This window comes from Callithrix jacchus, chromosome 3 (genome assembly GCF_049354715.1).
Source record: "Callithrix jacchus isolate 240 chromosome 3, calJac240_pri, whole genome shotgun sequence".
Lineage (NCBI taxonomy): Eukaryota > Metazoa > Chordata > Mammalia > Primates > Cebidae > Callithrix > Callithrix jacchus.
In genome coordinates this window covers 87,101,444-87,123,336 of record NC_133504.1, presented here as the reverse complement: position 1 = coordinate 87,123,336, position 21,893 = coordinate 87,101,444, and the positions used below count along the sequence as shown (strand labels likewise).

The 21,893-nt window shown below is 40.0% G+C and overlaps 1 protein-coding gene across 6 annotated transcripts in view; it reads right to left on the bottom strand.

The window, feature by feature from the left end:
* ELOVL6 (ELOVL fatty acid elongase 6) overlaps positions 1 to 21,893 on the bottom strand; it is a 152,877-nt gene that overhangs the window by 74,191 nt on the left and 56,793 nt on the right. The window contains exons 2-4 of one of the 6 annotated variants that reach the window (XM_054253060.2): positions 21,440 to 21,750; positions 17,688 to 18,060; positions 15,408 to 15,461 (exon numbers count right to left, since the gene is read on the bottom strand). The exons of 3 other annotated variants lie outside the window; for them this stretch is intronic. Coding sequence is in view for 2 of the 3 variants with exons in the window: in XM_078366694.1 (XP_078222820.1) it covers positions 11,706 to 11,749 (44 nt within the window). In the remaining variant the exon portion in view is untranslated. Of the gene's footprint in view, positions 1 to 11,705; positions 11,831 to 15,407; positions 15,462 to 17,687; positions 18,061 to 21,439; positions 21,751 to 21,893 lie in introns of all 6 variants that reach the window. 2 more of the 6 variants (XM_078366694.1, XM_008992844.5) reach the window with 2 other exon arrangements.

Here is a 21,893-nt window from a genome sequence, read left to right as displayed (position 1 = left end):
CTTGAGGTCAGGAGATAAGACAAGCCTAGCCAACATGGTGAAACCCCAAAAAATACAAAAATACAAAAAATACAAAAAAATTAGCTAAGCGTAGTGATATGTGCCTATAATCCCAGCAATTTGGGAGGCTGAGACAGGATGATCACTTAAACGCCACTGTACTCCAGCCTGAGTGATAGAGCAAGACTGTCTGGAAAAAAAAAAAAAAAAGCATTTTAGTGTTTACTAGTAGATAGTTAATAGCAAGGTAGGACTTACCCCCAGAGGTGGAAAGAAATCTACAGGGTGGTTGGGTGCGGTGGCTCATGCAGTGGTAATCCCAGCAGTTTGGGAGGCCGAGGCAGGTGAATGACAAGGTCAGGAGTTTGAAACCAGCCTGTCCAACATGGCAAAACCCTGTCTCTACTAAAAGTACAAAATTAGCCGGGCATGGTGGTGCATGCCTGTAATCCCAGCTACTTGGGAAGCTGAGGCAGGAGAATCGCTTGAACCTGGGAGGCTGAGGTTGTAGTGAGCCAAGATTGTGCCACTGCACTCCAGCCTGGGCAACAAGAGCAAAACTCCATCTCAAAATAAAATAAAATGAAATAAAATAAATCTACAGGGTGTGGACCATGGAAATATCAGGGCTAAGGATATCTAGTTGGAAGTCATCCATGTCTGGGTGGTGGTGGTTGAAGTCATGGACATGAATGAGGTCATCCAAGGGGAATATCTGAAGGTCAATACAGAACCTAACGGAAAGGGTGGGGAGCAGAGCGTTACCACTTACAGAGGAGGTAGAAGAGAAACAAGCAAAGAAGATAAGAAGACAGAACCAAGAGGGAAGAAGAAAACTAAGGCGTGTCATGGGACAGGGATAGAGAAAAGAGTTAAGTGTCACTGAGCAAATCAAGTCAGATAAGGACTGATAAGAAAAGTGTTCTATTGTGAACTGCAGGCACAATCAAGCCCTAATGAGGTCTATGAATGAATCATTCATTTCTCCAACAAATATTTATTGAAGTCTCTGCATGCCAGGTGTTAGGCAAATAAACCTCAAACCTCAAGGACAGCCTCATCCTATTGTGAAAGTATAGTGGAAACATGTTGCATTTCCTTACAAATGTTGTACTATGTATTAATAAAAGCTATGAACTACGGCATATTTAACACTGACATTGCACTTGGGTAAATGGGAAGAGGTAGGGTGACATGCTTTGGGAAGATGAGGCTTGCAGGCGCAGGGATGTCACAGGTGTCAAGGGATCCTGAGAGGACAGGGAAGGAGAGAAAAGGCATGGACCTTCTCATCTTGCTTAACCCTTAATTTAACTCCCAAATTTGTTCAGAGAGCAAAGTCCTAGGCTAAAGGGAAGTCATTATTTCCCAATATAATCTCTTTGGGTGTCAAAGAATAAAATTAAGATACAAAAGAAAAAGTTAAATTCACCAAATGAAACTAGAATACTTCTAAGATAAAGTAGAATATTTCTGACTACCATTTATAGAAACAACTCACCTCATAGTTACTTAGGCAGGCACTGATTAAATGTCTATTACTTAAAGCCTCTCTGAAAATATAACATCTGAACATCCAAAATGACAATTACTAGAAAGCCTGTTTACATACTTTTAGAAAAATAGAATAATAATATCCATAACACTTTAACACAGTACGTTCTGTGATTACTTCATGTATCTATTCATTTGCTCAACAGATATTTATAGAGTTCTTGCTACGGTTAACAGTTATTAAAAAGGTGAACTTGTGCTCATGAAGCCTACATCTAGCAGGAGATGGAAATTAACAAATAACTCTGAACATCTATTACAATGTTATAGTGTTATGTACAAAAATAAAACAGAGCAAATGGCCCAGGAATGACAAGCCTTCATTAGGTGTGGTGCTCAAGGAAGACCTCTTACTGCTAGTGGAGTAGAAATACATGAATATAAATGCTTGAAATGATAAGAGAACATATTTGACTGCATAATTGATATCTGTTTCTGATCCCCATGATATAGTCTTCCTTCGATACACCATCACTGAGACCTACAAGATGCCAGGTACCATTTTAAGCATGGGTTGGGAGGGATAGAAGTATTAAAACACTTCCTGCCCTCAGTGTGGGGGTTCAGTCAGGATGGTGGAAGAGATTGTAAAATTATAATAGTCACAAACCTTCTTGAGAGGACAAGGAAGAGGGGAAGAAACAAACCTTCTGTGACTGTTGTAATTTTATAATCTCTCCCACCATCCTAACTGAACCCCACACCTTAGGAGTAACTAGAACACCTGGACAAATGTGATCAGTCATGAGAAAATGATATTTACAACTTATGCTAATTCAGCTGATAGTGAGATTATTTCAGGCCTCTGGTGGGACATGTATTGTGACAGGATAGAGAAGCATAGAGATTGGGAAATATCACATTACAGAATGAAAAAACAATATGAAACAAAGGTTAGAGAATGTTCAGAAGATGAGGATTATTAGCAGATGTGTTTAAGATGTTTGAAAGGGATGATGTGAGCTGGGTGTGGTGGCTCATGCCTATAATCCCAGCACTTTGGGAGTTGAGGTAAGAGGATCACTTGATGCCAGGAATTCGAGACCAGTCTGGACAACATAGCAAGACCTCATCACTACAAAAAATTTTAAAAGTATCTGGATTGGTTATGCAAGCTTATACTCCCAGCTACTCAGGAGGCTGAGGTGGGAAGATTGAGACCAGGAGTTCAAGGCTGCAGTGAGTTGTGATCATACCACTGCAATCCAGCCTGGGTGCCAGAGCAAGGCCCTGTCTCCAGAGAAAAAGTGATAATGTGGGACGTAAGGTGGAAGAGGAACCGTGAAGGGCCATATACTCCAGGCTGAAAACGTGAGTACTTTCCTTTTATGTATATCACAACCAGATGTATAAAAAAGAACCTAGGATATTCCTTTATTATGTGGATGTACAACTGGTTGATGATAAGAGACTCTCCTTAAGACTAACAAGGAAGTCATTTAAAATAATTTGAAGGCACCTAATGAATGTGATTTATTAAGCTTGTACCAGAGTCCAGTGTTTCTTGAGACTTTTCAGAAATGGCACTAAGTACTTGATGCTAATTTCTCCTTTACTCTTCACACCAACTTCACTAGGTGTGTGTACCATCCTCCATTTGCAGATAAAAAAATGCAGCACATATTGCATTAAATAACTTTCCCAAATTTGCATAACTAGTAAGAAATGGAGTTCTCGGTTCAAACTGGCTTCTGTATGACTTCAAAATCAAAGTCAGTAACTTGGAGGGCAAAAATTATAATTTAGTTGGCACATATGAGACGAGGTTAGAAACACATGAAATGAAGCGGAATAGAAACATTTACTGGATAGCAGGGTAGTAGCCTAGAGAAAAAAGGCAGGCACTAAGATTTTTTAAATAGGTAAGTTCAAAGGACAGGTAAAGACCTTAGTGGGGAAGAAGTCTGTCAGCAGACAAACTGCAACCAAGTGCTGTCTCTCTTTTCCTTCTCCTTTCGCCTCTTCTAGTAACTGACCACAATCAAGCCTGTCTAGAGGAACGATGAAGTAATCCTCCTATTATCAGCAATGGTCTGATCCAGTGCCAGGCACCACGAACAACTTGGTGTTCAGAGAAGATCCTCCAAGATGAACAAAGGGTAAAAATAAAAAATTCAGGAAGAGAGGAGACTGATTACAATTTAATGTAAGGCTTAGAAAGAACTGACCTCTACCTTCCTTAACATCTCAAGAACTTCCTTTGATTCATTGTGTGTTGAGCCTATGTGAATCTAGTAAAAGAATGAATTTCTTTTTCTCAACTTGGATATGCCATCGGGATAAATAATTAAGTCTGGGTTCATATGAAAGATATGCTAGGCTTCTTAAAGCACTGGTCATGAAGACTGCATGTCCATAAACTGAGCTGCACTTGTTAGGATTCTCAGTATTTGAAATTTCTAGTGTTATTTTGGTCTCAGTTTTCTATACAAGTTTTCTCAAATTCCCATTTCATTTGTTGACATATCATGAATGACTCAAATGTTTTCCCTTGATTTGGAAATCACCCAGCATTAGGAATAGGAACATAGATATAATACTTCAAGTTTCAGATTTAAGCTCAATCAATTATAAAGTGTTTAAAGGCTGTGCTGACAGTTCTTCTGAGTAGAATTCCTACAACTATGGGTTTGTCTATAATAAAATGTTCACTCTAGGGGGACTGCCAAGATGGCACGGTAGGAGCAAATCAGGATTGCAGCTCTCAGTGAAGACACAGAGGGTGAGTTCAATCCGCATTTCCAGACGGATCTTTGTTGCCCACAGAACAGGGAAATTCCCAGGTGTAGGAGAGACACGGGATGCCAGCACAGCTGTTAAGGGTCACACGGCCTGTTTTGGCTGGCACTGCAGCTCAGCGGCACTCTGCACAGAATGCACTGGTCTGGATGCCCTGTTAAACTGGCAATCTGAGATTTGGGAGGGCAGATTAGCATATCCATCTGATTAAATGGGACTTGGACAGTGAGCCAGACCAGGAGAATACAGGGAAGAGACCTTTGAGCCGGTGCAGTGGGTAGCTGCACAGGAATTCACACAGATCCCGGTGTCATATCAGCGGCCAACTAAAACACCTGGGAGAGGGTCTACCATTAAACTTAAAAAAAAAAAAGAAAAAAAGAGGGCTCTGAGGCAGGGAGCCAGGTGATCAGGCTCGGCGGGTCCCACCCCCACAGGGACAAACAAAAAGGCGATTTGAAATGCTTGGGGTTGAGAGTTATACTGCAGGCACAGCTGAACCCTGGACGGTGCAACTCAGGACGGTGCAGCTTGGTGGGGGAGGGGTGTCCGCCATTACTGAGGCATACCACCCCTTCTGAGGAGGATTACTCCCATTGCTGATGCAGCCTGCCATTGCCGAGGCAACCTGCCATAACAGAGAGATTCCGCCTACAGCGGGGAGCCCGTGGCAGTAGGGCAAAGCCTCGACAGGCAAATAGTGACTAGACTGCCTCCTAGCTGGGCAGGAAGGTGCCACGCATACTCACAAAGAAAGCTCTAACTCCCCGAGACAGAGCATCTGAGGGAAAAAAGGGGTTTTATGAGTTCTGCTGCAGCAGACTTAAACGTACTGGCCTAACTGACCTGAATGATCAACGGAGCTCATAGCTCATCACTTGAGCTCCTGTAAAGTACAAACCGCCTCCTCAAGCAGCTCCCTAACCCCTGTATATCCAGAGTCACCTCAAAAAGGACTGATCAGACTGACATTTGGCGAGCATCATTATGGGACAAAGATAGCAGAGGAAGAAACTGGTAGCACCCCTCACTGTTCTGCAGCTGCTACAGGTGTACCTCAGACAAGCAGGGCCTACAGTGGACATCAGCGGTCCTACAGAACAGGGGCTAGACTGTTAGAAGAAAAACTAAGTAACAGAAATACTTCATCATCAACAATCTGGGCGCCCACTCAGAGACCCAATCGAAAAGTCAGCAACTACTCAGACGACAGGTGGATAAATCCGCAAAGATGAGAAGAAACCAGTGCAAAAAGGAGGAAAACACCCGAAACCAAAACACCTTGCCTCCTACGAAGGACCAAAACTCCTCACCAGCAAGGGAACAAAGCCGGACGGAGAATGAGTGTGAGGAAATGATGGAATCAGACTTCAGAAGGTGGGTAATGAGAAACTTCCATGAGCTAAAAGAACATGTTCTAAATCAATGCAAAGAAACTAAGAACCTTGAAAATTGATTTGATGAAATGATAACAAGAATGGGCAACTTAGAGAGGAATATGAATGAATTGAAGGAGCTGAAAAACACAATACGAGAACTTTGCGAAACATGCACAAGTTTCAACAGCCAAATTGACCAAGCAGAAGAAAGAATATCAGAAGTTGAAGATCAACTCAATGAAATAAAACAAGAAACCAAGATTAGAGAAAAAAGCGCAAAAAGGAATGAACAAAGTCTCCAAGAAATGTGGGACTATATGAAAAGACCTAACCTATGTTTGATAGGTGTACCAGAATGTGACGAAGAGAATGAATCAAAGCTGGAAAATACTCTTCAGGATATTATCCAGGAAAATTGCCCCAACCTAGCAAGGCAGGCCAACACTCAAGTCCAGGAAATACAGAGAACACCACAAAGATATTCCGCAAGAAGAGCAACCCCAAGGCACATAATCGTCATATTCACCAGGGTTGAAATGAAGGAGAAAATACTAAGGGCAGCCAGAGAGAAAGGTCGGGTCACCCACAAAGGGAAGCCCATCAGACTCACAGCAGATCTCTCGGCAGAAACACTACAAGCCAGAAGAGAGTGGGGGCCAATATTCAACATCCTTAAAGAAAAGAACTTACAACTCAGAATTTCGTATCCAGCCAAACTGAGCTTCATAAGTGAAGGAAAAATAAAATCCTTTGCAAACAAGCAAGTACTCAGAGATTTTGTCACCACCAGGCCTGCTTTACAAGAGATCCTGAAAGAGGCACTACATATAGAAAGGAAAAATCAGTACCAGCCATTCTAAAAACATACCAAATGCTAAAGAGCATCAACAAAATAAAGAATCTGCATCAACTAACGGGAAAAACAGCCAGCTAGCATCAAAATGGCAGTATCAAATTCACACATAACAATATTAACCCTAAATGTAAATGGACTAAATGTACCAATGAAAAGACACAGACTAGCAAAATGGATTAAAATCCAAAACCCATCGGTGTGCTGTATCCAGGAAACCCATCTTACATGCAAGGATACCCAAAGGCTCAAAATAAAGGGATGGAGGAAGATTTACCAAGCAAATGGAGAGCAAAAAAAAAAAAAACAAAACAGGAGTTGCAATTCTCATCTCTGATAAAATAGACTTTAAAGCAACAAAGATCAAAAGAGGCAAAGAAGGACATTACATAATGGTAAAAGAATTGATACAACAAGAAGAGCTAACGATCCTAAATATATATGGACCCAATACAGGAGCACCCAGATATATAAGGCAAGTTCTTAATGACTTACAAAGAGACTTAGACTCCCACACAATAATAGTGGGAGACTTTAACACTCCACTGTCAATATTAGACAGATCAACCAGACAGAAAATTAACAAGGATATCCAGGGCTTAAACTCAGACCTGGAACAAGCAAACCTGATAGACATTTACAGAACTCTCCACCCCAAATCCACAGAATATACATTCTTCTCAGTGCCACATCACATCTACTCTAAAATTGACCACATAATTGGAAGTAAAGCACTCCTCAGCAAATGCAAAACAACAGAAATCATAATAAACAGTCTCTCAGACCATAGTGCAATCAAGTTAGAACTCAGAATTCAGAAACTAACCCAGAATCACACAGCTTCATGGAAACTGAACAACTGGCTCTTGAATGTTGACTGGATAAACAATGAAATGAAGGCAGAAATAAAGAAGTTCTTCGAAACCAACGAGAACGAAGACACGACATACCAGAATCTCTGGGACACATTTAAAGCAGTCTCCAGAGGAAAATATATAGCAATATGTGCCCATATGAGAAGAGTGGAGAGATCCAAAATTGACACCCTATCATCAAAATTGAAAGAGCTAGAGGAGCAAGATCAAAAAAACTCAAAACCTAGCAGAAGACAAGAAATAACTAAGATCAGAGCAGAACTGAAGGAGGTAGAGACACGAAAAACCCTTCAAAAAAATCAATAAACCCAAGAGCTTGTTTTTTGAAAAGATCAACAAAATAGACAGACCACTAGCCAGACTGATAAAAAAGAAAATAGATGCAATAATAAATGATAAAGGGGAAATCACCACAGATTCCACAGAAATTCAAACCATCATCAGAGAATATTACAAACAACTCTATGCACATAAACTAGTAAACCTGGAAGAAATGGATAAATTCCTGGACTCCTGTGTCCTCCCAAGCCTAAACCAGGAGGAAGCTGAAACTATGAATAGACCAATAACAAGGTCTGATGTCGAGGCAGCAATTAAGAGCCTACCACTCAAAAAAAAGCCCAGGTCCAGATGGGTTCACAGCCAAATTCTACCAGACACACAAAGAGGAGCTGGTACCATTCCTTCTAAAACTATTTCAAACAATCCAAAAAGAGGGAATCCTTCCCAAATCATTTTATGAGACCAACATCATCCTGATACCAAAACCTGGCAGAGACTCAACAAGTAAAGAAAACTTCAGGCCAATATCCATGATGAACATAGATGCAAAAATCATCAATACAATACTGACAAACCAATTACAACAGCACATCAAAAAACTTATCCTTCATGATCAAGTAGGATTCATCACGGGGATGCAAGGCTGGTTCAACATGCGCAAGTCTATAAACGGAATTCACCACATAAACAGAACCAAAAACAAAAACCACATGATATCTCAATTGATGCAGAGAAGGCATTTGACAAAATTCAACAGCCCTTTATTCTACAAACCCTCAATAAACTTGGTATTGATGGAACGTATCTCAAAGTACTAAAAGCTATTTACGACAAACCAACAGCCAATATTATACTGAATGAGCAAAAACTGGAAGCATTCCCTTTGAAATCTGGCACTAGACAAGGATCCCCTCTCTCACCACTCCTTTTCTAGTACTGGAAGTTCTAGCCAGAGCAATCAGGCAAGAAAAAGAAATAAAGGGTATTCAAATAGGAAAGGTGGAAGCCAAATTGTCTCTATTTGCAGATGACATGATAGTATACCTAGAAGACCCCATTGCCTCAGCCCAAAAACTCCTGAAACTGATAAGCAACTTCAGCAAAGTCTCAGGATATAAAATCAATGTGCAAAAATCACAAGCATTCCTATACACCAATAATAGACTTAAAGAAAGCCAAATCAAGGACAAACTGCCATTCACAATTGCTACAAAAAGATTAAAATACCTAGGAATACAACTTACAAGGAACGTAAGGGACCTCTTCAAGGAAAACTACAAACCACTGCTCAACAAAATAAGAGAGGAAACAAACAGATGGAGAAACATTCCATGTTCATGGTAAGGAAGAATTAACATTGTGAAAATGGCTATACTGCCCAAAGTAATTTACAGAATCAATGCTATCCCCATCAAGCTACCAATGACCTTCTTCACAGAACTGGAAAAAACCACCACGAACTTCAGATGGAACCAAAAGAGAGCCTGCATAGCCAAGTAAATTCTAAGCAAAAAGAACACAGTGGGAGGCATCACACTACCGGACCTCAAACTACACTACAAGGCTACAGTAATCAAAACAGCATGGTACAGGTACCAAAACGGAGATATAGACCAATGGAACAGAACAGAGGCATTGGAGGCAACACAACATATCTACAACCATACAATCTTTGATAAACCTGACAAAAAACAAGCAATGGGGAAAGAATTCCCTGTTTAATAAATGGTGTTGGGAAAACTGGCTAGCCATGTGCAGAAAGCAGAAACTGGACCCCTTCCTGACACCTTACACTAAAATTAACTCCCGATGGATTAAAGACTTAAACATAAGACCTGGCACCATAAAAACCCTAGAAGAAAATCTAGGCAAAACCATTCAGGACATAGGAGTAGGCAAGGACTTCATGAACAAAACACCAAAAGCATTGGCAACAAAAGCCAAAATAGACAAATGGGACCTAATCAAACTCCACAGCTTCTGCACGGCAAAAGAAACAGTCACTAGAGTGAATCGCCAACCATCAGAATGGGAAAAAATTTTTGCTGTTTACCCATCTGACAAAGGGCTGATATCCAGAATTTACAAAGAACTCAAACAGATTTACAGGAGAAAGACAAACAAGTCCATTCAAAAATGGCCAAAGAATATGAACAGACACTTTATAAAAGAAGACATACATGATGCCAACAAACATATGAAAAAATGCTCATCATCACTGGTCATTAGAGAGATGCAAATCAAAACCACATTGAGATACCATCTCACGCCAGTTAGAATGGCAATCATTAAAAAATCTGGAGACAACAGATGCTGGAGAGGATGTGGAGAAATAGGAACACTTTTACACTCCTGGTGGGAGTGTAAACTAGTTCAACCATTGTGGAAGACAGTGTGGTGTATCCTCAAGGACCTAGAAATAGAAATTCCATTTGACCCAGCAATCCCATTACTGGGTATATATCCAAAGGACTATAAATCAGTCTACTATAAGGACACATGCACACGAATGTTCATTGCAGCACTGTTTACAATAGCAAAGACCTGGAACCAACCCAAATGCCCATTGATGATAGACTGGATTGGGAAAATGTGGCACATATACACCATGGAATATTATGCAGCAATAAAAAATGTTGAGTTCCTGTCCTTTGTAGGGACATGGATGAATCTGGAGAACATCATCCTCAGCAAACTGACACAAGAAAAGAAAATCAAATACCGCATATTCTCACTCATAGGCGGGTGATGAAAAATGAGAACACATGGACACAGGGAGGGGAGTACTATACACTGGGGTCTATTTGGGGGAATAGAGGAGGGACAGTGGGGGGTGGGGAGCTGAGGAGGGATAGCCTGGGGAGAAATGCCAAATGTGGGTGAAGGGGAGGAAGGCAGCAGAACACACTGCCATGTGTGTACCTATGCAACTATCTTGCATGTTCTGCACATATACCAGAAAACCTAAAATGCAATTAAAAAAAAAAAGTTCACTCTAAAGTGAATGCCTTGTTTAAAACTTGAAATGTGTAAGTAGTAATAAAGAAAATATGTCCTCCTCTAACCAAAGTTAGGACTGATTACATATTCAGTTGACTGACAGATACAGTCATCTAAATTAGGAGCAATCAGCACATCCTTACAAACTAAAGTCTTGAGATATAGTTTTCCCATTGGCTTATGAATATTTTCTTTAATTACTCAGAATAATACTCGGTAGGATCTGCCAGCTGCCCCCAATTATACTAGCTGCACCCAGTGACCACAGTGAACAGTATTTTACATCCTAAATAACTGGATCAAGGTAAGACATAATTTTCTGAGTTTCCTATCACCTTTGTGTTTCAAGTCCTCAGATGTTAATTTGTGAAGCTGCTGTTTCAGGCCAAACTAACAAAATTAGCAGCTAATCAATAGCCATACTATGTTCATTCATATCCCTATGGAACACAGATAGGAGTAGGGGAAGAGTGAGAAAGGTGGAAGTGGAGAAATAGAGGCCTGAGGAGAAAATTTTATCACAGAAATGTCTAGCTGTCTTCTGGGATTGTCTATTAAAGAGCTATGACACTCATATAAATGCAGAATCGCTCTCATTCTTCCTTTCAATTAGAAGGCCAAGGGTGCCACGGTAATACTACCAAACGTATATCAAAGCTTGGCAGGAAAAATGGTACCTTCGGAAATTTTATAATCCAGTACTGATTTCTTTGGTTTCGTTAGAAAACTAGAAAACTTTAAATTAGAAACTTTAAGTTAGAAACTTAGAAAGCTTCGAATTAGAATTTGTGGTTAAAAAGGTAAATTTTAGCTCCTTCCAGCATTAGAATTCAGCGATTCTCTAACTCTGAGCCCGGATTAAATCCAGCTCGCCTGAGTAGAAACCTAAGTAACTAGCTGGTTACCTTTAGTGAGCTTCCACTTTAGAGCTGCTTCTGCCTAAGTTCACCATCGTGACTAACTTTCTTGGGGGCAAAGTTAGAAAGCAGAAATTAGAGTCAATCAGAAATGAAGCAAACTCACTTTCTACAGCCATTGTCAATAGGTCCTTTTAAGATTATCCTCATCCAAGATTTGATAAGCTGTTTTGACTTTAGTACAGATCTTATTATCCACGTCGGTTAAGTTGATGCTTCTTCTAAATCTATCTAAATTTAAAAGATAAAAAGCTAATGTTCAGTCTTATCAGATTAATCTTATTTATTAATAGAATGCAGATATTTTTTAACCAAATAACAATAATAGTAATGATAGGACGATAAACGTGGATGGCCCTTTACAAGTCACTAACATTTCATACATTCCTCAACAACACACTCTGAGGCCATAACAAACCTTTGGAAATAACACAATTGGCTACAGAACTCCCAGCCATCTAGCTTCATGGGCTCCCACTTTAATTTCAAAAGAACAAGACTGTGCACATTCATTTACATGATTAGGGCAGCGCTTAACTGTATCTCATGTAGTACCTACATCATTCTTTGGACAAAATTACTACCTTCTACGGACAAGAAAACGGGGGCTCAAAAACGGATTTGCTTATAAATGGCTAATAAAGAGTAACTCTGGGTTCAAAGTGAGTCCAAGTCTTTCTTCCACCTACAGATCCTGCTAAAGTCACTAAAGAAATGCATAGAGCAGTTCTTCCATGTTATTGCTTAAGTTTCTAAAGAGCAGTGACCTAATACAACATGGTCTATAATTTATTATCGATTTAACTACTTCACTAAGGAGTCACTTTTAACTTTTAACTTGTAAAATACGCCTAATAAATACCACTCAAATGGCAACCTCTTTCTTCATGGCCTTGTGGTTGTAAAGCAAGCTACTAATATATGTCTGTGGATTTGTGCTAATGAAGTTCTATGTACCTCATGAATTCCACAAATCCTATCGGGTATTTCTTATCTGCCAGACCCTATGCTGGGTGCTGGATACACAATGCCAAACAAGAGAGATACCAATGAGTCTCACAGAGCTTGTTTTATTGAAAAGAAAAGAGATAGAATCTAATCAACAAGCAAATAATAGTAACTCACTATGATGTGTTCTGAAGGAAAACTAGAGTGTCGAAGAGACGGTATCAGCAGGTAGAGGGGAGCTCTTTTAGATGGAGAATGAAAATGTCTCTCTAAAGACATGGAAATAAATTGAGATCATGAAAAATGAGAAATAGCCAGCCTTGAAAAGAGTGGAAGGAAGAATATTCCAGGGAAAAGAAAGTGCATACGGGAAAGCCTGAACACTAGAGTTTGGTATGTGCAAGGAGCTGAGCAATGGTCATTTTTTGTGTGGTAAGACAAGCGAATGTGGGGCGTGGCGAATCCCACGCAGCTCTTAAGTGTGTCCCCAGACTCCTGTAGTTTCCATCAGACACAACCTGAATAACTGTGTTATAATCCAAAAACGTTTACAGATGAAACATATAAAGATGTTACACCCATAGTACCTAAGCCAAGGACACAGTAGTCTATCTTTTCAATGAAGATCTGCATGAAGTTAGATTATTATATATAATTATAGGTATTGATAGAGACACATCAGTGGATATAGATAATGTGTCTTTGGTATAGAAAAAGTTTTAAAGGGATATTAAAAGTTGCAGGGTTGGAGATTAGGGCAACTTTCATTTCTTTTTAATTTTAAGAAAAAAGTGATATTATGGGGAATTAGCATGTTTGTGGGAATACGTATTTTTTTAATTAAGAAAATAAACAACAAAATGAAGAAAATGTTTTTCTTCTATGAAAGCCTCATTAGAAGAAATTTCAGCTGTTTAAACCCAGGGAGTAAAAAGCATCAAATCCAAGAATGTTCTCTGGAACCGAGCCCAATACATTTTTATTTGAGTGAGAATTGGACACATTTCCATCCCCTTGGGGCTCCAGTCTGTCAATATTTTACTTTTCAGAGATGAAGAGACACACGTAGATCATTACAGTGACTTCAGTAACTTTCCTTCTCTTATTTATATTTATTTTATTTCTATCATAGTTTTCCCTGTTAAGGACTTTTTTTCTTTTTCCTTACATATATATTTTTAGAGAACAATGCACATACAAAAAATTTCTCTTGCTCTGCTAGATCTGGACTTTTTCTCTCATATATATCTCCATTGTTTGTCTTTTTTTAGACATAGTTGGGAAGTGAAAAAGAGAATTGCCGTATAGCTGCCCTACTCTTCTCATTGACAGTGTTTTGATTTAACAGTTTTTATACAAAAGTCAGCTTTGTTTATCTAAGATGTTTTTTTTGGTTGGAATTTAACCTACCTCTGCCTCCCCTTTCCCAAGTCCACTTCAGCTAACTTCTCATTCAACAGGTACCAGTCTACCATTACTGAATCTTGCTAGCAAAGAATCTCAAATTTTCCCGCTTGGTTGTAAATTATTTCGTAATCTCTAGTATTTAAGGGCCCTTTGTCCTGTCTAATCCCTTCCCTGGCAGGACACCTTCAGGGATGGATGGCTGTGTCGTTGGTTTGCTTGGTATTCCCCACTGTTCCTACCATGTGGTGATTATCTATGACCTCCCTAATCCCTAGCTGCCTTAGCTGAGACTGGCTCACACACTTCTCAGGTTGCTGCTGGCTTTATAGTCCTTTACTGCCCATACCACTTTGGAGATAGGCAGGATTAGTACTTTCCTATATAAACCCCAAACTTGACTTTGTGTTTCACAGGAAGGTGAAAAAGTGGGGTCTCTTTTCTTTCCACAAGATGATAACTAGGGAAGCCTGGGGGCAGGGTTTATTTCTGCATTTGCAATGACCAGCTGCTTCCTGTTCCTTCCTTCCTAAACTTCTGTGTCAGATCCATATCAGTTTCTATCCCTTACTCTGCTAATAATAATAATAATAATAATAATAATAATAAAGAATGGATGTTAACTCTGAGGTTCGAGTTCTTTTTAACTATATCGTTAATTTTTTTTTGAGATGGGGTCTTGCTCTGTCACCCAGGCTAAGTGCAGTGGTGCAATCACAGCTCACTGCTTCAGCCTCCTGAGTAGCTGGGACTACAAGCACCATGCCACCACACTTCTTTTTAATTTTTTAAATGGTTTTCTGCCTTCAATTCTAAGCACTTCTCAATTGCAACCAAGAGATAATACTTTTTATGAATTCTTTTTTTTTTTTTTTGAGATGGAGTTTCGCTCTTGTTACCCAGGCTGGAGTGCAATGGCGCGATCTCAGCTCACCGCAACCTCTGCCTCCTGGGTTCAGGCAATTCTCCTGCCTCTCAGCCTCCTGAGTAGCTGGGATTACAGGCATGCATCACCACGCCCAGCTAATTTTTTGTATTTTTAGTAGAGTCGGGATTTCACCATGTTGACCAGGATGGTCTCAATCTCTTGACCTCGTGATCCACCCGCCTCGGCCTCCCAAAGTGCTGGGATTACAGGCGTGAGCCACCGTGCCCGGCCCCTTTTTATGAATTCTTAAAGTTATCAATAGATACTCAAAGTTTAGCAAAGTCTAAGTGATATTAAGCTCATCCTTATTGCCCAAGTGACTTCAGTGACTATTTGTTAATTGCAACCAAGGGTCAGTTTTAAGAAAATGAATATATTAAAGTCCTCAAGAAATACCTAAAGGGTAACAAAATCTAAATAATATTGTGCATATTCTTTTATTATTGTATTAGTCTGTTTTCACGCTGCTGATAAAGACATACTCCAAGACTCGGCAATTTACAAAAGAAAGAGATTCATTGGACTTACAGTTCCACGTGGCTGGGGAGGCCTCACAATCATGATGGAAGGTGAAAGGCACATCTCACATGGCAGCAGACAAGAGAAGAGAGTTTGTTCAGGGAAACTCCCATTTTTAAATCTATCAGATCTCGTGAACTCATTCACTATCATGAGAACAGTGCAGGAAAGCCCCACCCCCATAATTCCATCACCTCCCACTGGATTCCTCCCAAAACACGTGGGAATTCAAGATGAGATTTGGGTGGGGACACAGCCAAACCATATCAATTACCGACCCAAAGATCACCTCCTGGGCACCATAAAAATACCAGTACCAATAGTAAAACCTTCCAGAATGACCACTCAGTACGCTAATGATTCTTAGATTACCTCTTTGCATCTAAATAGATAACATATAAAGGAATATTTAACAATTACTTATTTAGTATGCAGCAATAATATCCCCGTTTTGGCCTTGGACTCTCTTTCTGTGTATTATAACCTAGTTGAAGAACTTATGATTTAGTCTGAACAAACTACTAAGTTGTTTTATCCTCAGTTTAGAGACTGTTAAGGTATTTTTCATGCCCCACCACTGGTAATAAAATGTCTCATTTACTTGTTCTCATAACTCTTAATTTTGGAAAAACTTTGTCCATAAAAACTGATTCACCCTGAGGTATCTTTAAAGCTGCATGGTTCTGACCCCTGAGAGTACAGGAGAATCAACTTAAGTTTTGCAAAATACAATATTTGAGTGCTGCCTCCAAGAGAATCTGGTTTGTCTGGAATATTGTTTTTTTTTGAGACAGAGTTTCACTCTTGTTACCCAGGCTGGAGTGCAATGGCGCGATCTCGGCTCACCGCAACCTCTGCCTCCTGGGTTCAGGCAATTCTCCTACCTCAGCCTCCTGAGTAGCTGGGATTACACGCACGTGCCACCATGCCCAGCTAATTTTTTGTATTTTGAGTAGAGACGGGGTTTCACCGTGTTGACCAGGATGGCCTCGATCTCTTGACCTCGTGATCCACCCACCTCAGCCTCCCAAAGTGCTGGGATTACAGGCGTGAGCCACCGCGCCCGGCCCGGAACATTGGTATTTTTAAAAGCTGCCTAGGTAACTCCAACCTAGGCCCTATACATCTGAAGGATACCTACGATGCACCTGAAATATGCAGCAGAAACAGCAGTTCCCTGGAACCACACATCAGAAAGGGGGTGTGTTCAGAAGATCTAGTGGCCAGGAGGGTGGAAGACCCAATGCAGCACTACAGATCATGGAGAAAAACCCAGTGGGGAGGGGTAATCCGAACCTTGAGAATCACTGAGATTGTGTGGAAGTATTTGATCCCACAGCACTCATATTGTATTAGTGTAAAGAAACTTTTGGTAGCCTGGGAACTGTAGACAAAATTTTAAAATACAAAAATTTAGCTGGTGTGGGGGAAGATACTTGAATCAGAACGACTACCACAGAGAGTTTAGTTCTGGCTTGAGTAGCATCATTTCTCAACAGTCCTATAAGCTGCTTCTGCTTTTCTGATCATTTTTCTTTTGCCCACTTCTCAACCAGCATCATGCCAAAAAAACTGCCCACATTTTTCTTAGTGACTCAAATAGGAGCAGCAGCAGCAACAGTAGGGGCCCTGGGAAAGGGCTGTGTAAACCATGATTGTCACTCATCCCTGCCGATCCACTTATTAGCGGTGGCACTATGGTCTCTCTGCAGCTCTTATCAAATGCCAATGCCCTTTGTGTTTCATAGGCTAGTGGATCTGGCAGTCTGACAACCAGAAAGGAAACCTGATAAGATTAGAAGTACTTTGCTTCCTATCCAATTTCTTCCTCATTGAGGGAGGAGGGGGGATGTTTTCTTTTCTCCCTCAAATATCATAAAATTGATTCTGAAATAGAATCAATAGAGATCTAACAGAAATAGAAAGAAGCCAGGCATGATGGCACATGCCTGTAATCCCAGCTTACTTGAGAAACTGAGGTAGGAGGATTGCCTGAGCCCAGAAATTCAAATCTATCCTGGCAGCATAGTGAGACCCAGTCTCTTAAATTAATTAATTAAACAAATAAATATTTTATTTAAAAAAACAGGAAAAAAAATTAGGGGGCCAGCCACAGTGGTTCACACTTGTAATGCTAGCACATTGGGAGGCTGAGGTGGGTGGATAGTTTGAGCCCAGCCTGGGCAACATGGCAAAACCCCGTCTCTACCAAAAATACATAAATTAGCTGGACATGATGGACTACATGCCTATAGTCCCCTATTCAGGAGTCCAAGTGAGGAGAATCACCTGAGCCTGGATTCTGCAGTCAGCTGAGATCACGCCAGTGCATTCCATCCAGCCCGGGCAACAGAGTTAGACCCTGTCTCTACAAAAAGCAACAAAGAGGCCAGGCACAGTGGCTTACACCTATAATCCCAGCACTTCGGGAGGCTAAGGCAGGTAAGTCATGAAGTCAGGAGTTCGAGACCAGCCTGGCCAAAATGGTGAAACCCCTGTTTCCACTAAAGATACAAAACATTAGCTGGCCATGGTAATGCACATCTGTAACTCCAGCTAATTAGGAGGCTGAGGCAGGAGAATCACTTGAATCTGGGAGGTGGAGGTTGCAGTGAACTGAGATCACTCCATTGCACTGTAGCCTGGGTGACAGGGCAAGAATCTGTCTCAAAAAAAGAAAAGAAAAGAAAAGAAAAAATTTGTGATATTCAAAAGGTTGTTTCCTGACTGAATCCCCCAAACTGTTATTAGTATTCCAATATAATATTTTTTCTTTACTTTTTTTCCCAACTAGGAGTCCTCAGAATTTTTTTTCACTTTTTTATCTTTAATTTTCTCTACAAATAAAGTTACCACATCCCTAGAGTCACTCTTTCTGCTATAGCAAATGGAGAATGCACTTGTTGGTGGGGTGAGAAATAGTGGCACTGGGCTGGTTATGCACTTCCCCTGGGAAGTAGCATACTCTTGGTCTGTGGTCGCAAAACTCTGGAGAATTTCATCTTCCCAGAAAAACAATACATCGCTGGATGCAAATAGTTTAAATTGCCAATGTTAGATCCACACATTCTTGCATGTCTGTTATTGTATTTTTTTTTTCAAAAAGCATCACTATTCGAGGTGTTTTCACTTCTTTTGTCACATTGTAAAAAAAATACAACCCAGATGTTATACAGGTTTTAAGATCTGAAAACAGCCTTGATGCTTCTGTGACTTGGGTGGTATATAAATCGTACGTGGTGCTGGAGCTTGCAGCACTTCTTACACCTTGCAGCAGACCTTACTGTTGTGTTATATACTTCTTGCCGTTCTCCAGGCTTGTGTTTCATAGCATGGACTGGACTTCGAAATCAAAAAGGTTTTGATTTCCAGGTGTATTTTAAGAGTACTGATTGATTGAGCCAGCAGCTCACACCTGTAATCCCAGCACTTAGGGAGGCCAAGGAGGGCAGATCACTTGAGGTCAGGAGATCGAGACCAGCCCAGCCAATATGGTGAAACGCCATCTCTTAAAAGTACTAATTGAATTTCTAATTTTTACTCCAGGTTTAAAAACTATGTAGTTTTTTTTCATTTATTTATGTTTCTAAATAAAGTCCTCTGTTGGCTGAGAGTGGTGGCTCATTCCTGTAATCCCAGCACTTTGGGAGGCTGAGGCAGGCAGATCACCTGAGGTCAGGAGTTCGAGGCCAGCCTCGCCAACATGGTGAAACCCCACTTCTATTAAAATACAAAAATTACCCAGGTGTGGTGGCAGGCACCTGTAATCCCAGTTACTGGGAAGGCTGAGGCAGGAGAATTGCTTAAATCAGAGGGCAAAGGTTGCAGTTAGCTGAGATCACGCCATTGCACTCCGGCCTAGGTGACAAGAATGAGACTTCATCTCAAAAAATAATAAAAGAAGCAAATAAATAAAAATAAAATGTAGTCCTCTGTCATGCAAATTACTTAGTAAACGTCTGCTGGTGACTCTCACTGCTGCCAATTTGGCAGCACATGATTGAGATTTCCATTTCTCTTAAGAACTAGAACATGAAAACTCACTGCGACATATTAGTGGTCTGATGTATGATGCCAAGCTCATCTTCTCTACCAAATACCATTTGTTTCTGGGATCTTCGCAGTCCAAGGAACTTCATTCTCAACATCCCACCCCTTACTAACTTTTAGTAATGTCCAGGGATTAAAGGAAATTTGCCTTACGTAACAGGAATTAACAGGGTTAATCTTGCACCCTTTCTGAAAAGAATTTACAAACATTGCAGACAATCTTATCTATCTCTGTCTAAACTGTGGAATTACTGCCATTTAATATAATCAGTCTACTCATTTAGTTTGCTTAAGGAATTTTTTACAAAACAGTTTAAATGAATTAATGGAATAACCAGGAAGTTCAAGTCTCCAACAGTAAGAATGAACTCTTGCTCTCTGGATAATCAAATGGGGCCTTCCTCCTTCAGGTAGATCATGTCATTTCCTCACTCATACTAAATAGGTAAACAAGATAATTACTGAATTCAACTTCTAGTTAATTTCTTCTTTGACCACTGAGTATGTTTTGGCTGGGAGCTTTGTTGGCTATGCTGCCATTTCTTCCAATTATCCTCAGTCCTACAACATATCAATCCATCAATATAACTCATCTTTAAATTGTGGTTTTGCCTTCTCAAGAAGTTATTAATTATACCAATGTAAAATCTTCTAAAATGACTGTTGACTTGTTGATTATCCCCCATGCCATTCCCCTTCCCTGTCCCTCGGCACATAAGGAATGGCTCTTTGCTAAGTTCCACAGATCCTTAAATCTACCAATTAGAAGCTAAGAGCCTACCTCTCTACCATGAAGGAACTATGGGCTGGAACATAATAGATGTTGACTTATAATTTCTTAGAATATTGTGTGAGAAACATCAAACTCCTGATTCCAGGATATGCCAAAAACACATCAATAAAAAACCAAACAAACCAAACCAAACCAAAAAACCCTCATTAGGCTTTGTCAGATGTGGCATATCTCATCAATCAGTTCAAACAAATAGAAATAAGATTTTCTCACAAACTAGACTCTAGCGTTTTTTTAAAAACTTATCTTTACCATAATTTTTTAAATGAATCCTTTGAGATTTTTGATGCATGATATTTATCATCCAATTACTTCATTAGTTCAATTTTTTTAATGGTATTCTTGTATCTGAGGATAAGGTCAGAAAATTTCATGCTCTGAATTCATGCTGATTTTCAGAAGAAAAATGTTAGTTTTGTGTAGAAATAACCCATCCTAAGAAATATAAGATATTTCTTATTATATTTCTTAGCACGTATTTCTTAGGATGATAAGCTATTCAAAGGGTGGTGATAACCAGCACCTTCAGTCAGCATTATCTAAGAATAAGAATCTGTGTTTCTACATACAGATCTCCTAAAAAAGAACCTACACTTGGCCAGGTGCAGTGGCTCATGCCTGTAATTCCAGCACTTTGGGAGGCTAAGGCAGGAGGATCACTTGAGGTCGGGAGTTCGAGACCAGCCTGACCAACATGGAGAAACCTGTCTCTGCTAAAAATATAATTATCTGGGCATGGTGGTGCATGGCTATAATCCCAGCTACTCTGGAGGCTGAGGCAGGAGAATCACTTGAACCCGGGAGGCAGAGTTTGCAGTGAGCAGAGATCGTGCCATTGTACACTCCAGCCTAGGCAACAAGAATGAAACTCCGTCTCAAAAAACAAAAGACAAACAAACAAAAAGAATCTACACTTAACAGGATTCCCCAGGCAACTTGGATGCATTAAAGCTTGAACAACACTGCATTAGAAAGTTAGGTTTTCCATCATAAAAAGGAATATAAAATAAGTTACTTTAATTACATAAGAAGAGGGGTCTTGAGAAAAATATAAGCCAGGGAATTGACATAGTAATTTCATTGCAAAAATATCAAATCTGTCATACAGGGACATTCTCTTTGACCCACTAGCTAGATACTAGTGATAGTCTATTAGTTTCTATTACCTCTGAAATAATCCACAAAACTAGGCAGTTACCTGCATTTGGATTCCACTCCAATCAATAATCCTTATCTAGGTACTTTTACAAGAAATGGAGAGCCATAGGGAGGAGTTATGAATATTTTAGAGCCTGGAAAGGCTATCTTCCACTGTAAATTAAATCAATAAACTTAGCCCGATGCTTGCAGTATCTTCACATAATGTAATACTATGCTGGCATTAAAATCATATTGCTGCTGGGTGGCGTGGCTCAAGCCTGTAATCCCAGCACTTTGGGAGGCCAAGGTGGGCGGGTCACAAGGTCAGGAGTTCAAGACCAGCCTGGTCAACATGGTGAAACCCCGTCTCTAAAAAAATAAAAAAATAAAATAATTATATTGCTTACCTCTATTTCATTTTTTGATGATGAATATGAACAATTTTATATAATTTTTCCCTAACAGAATGTGAATAGCCATTAGTGAGCTGATGTGCCCATCAGAGTATAGAT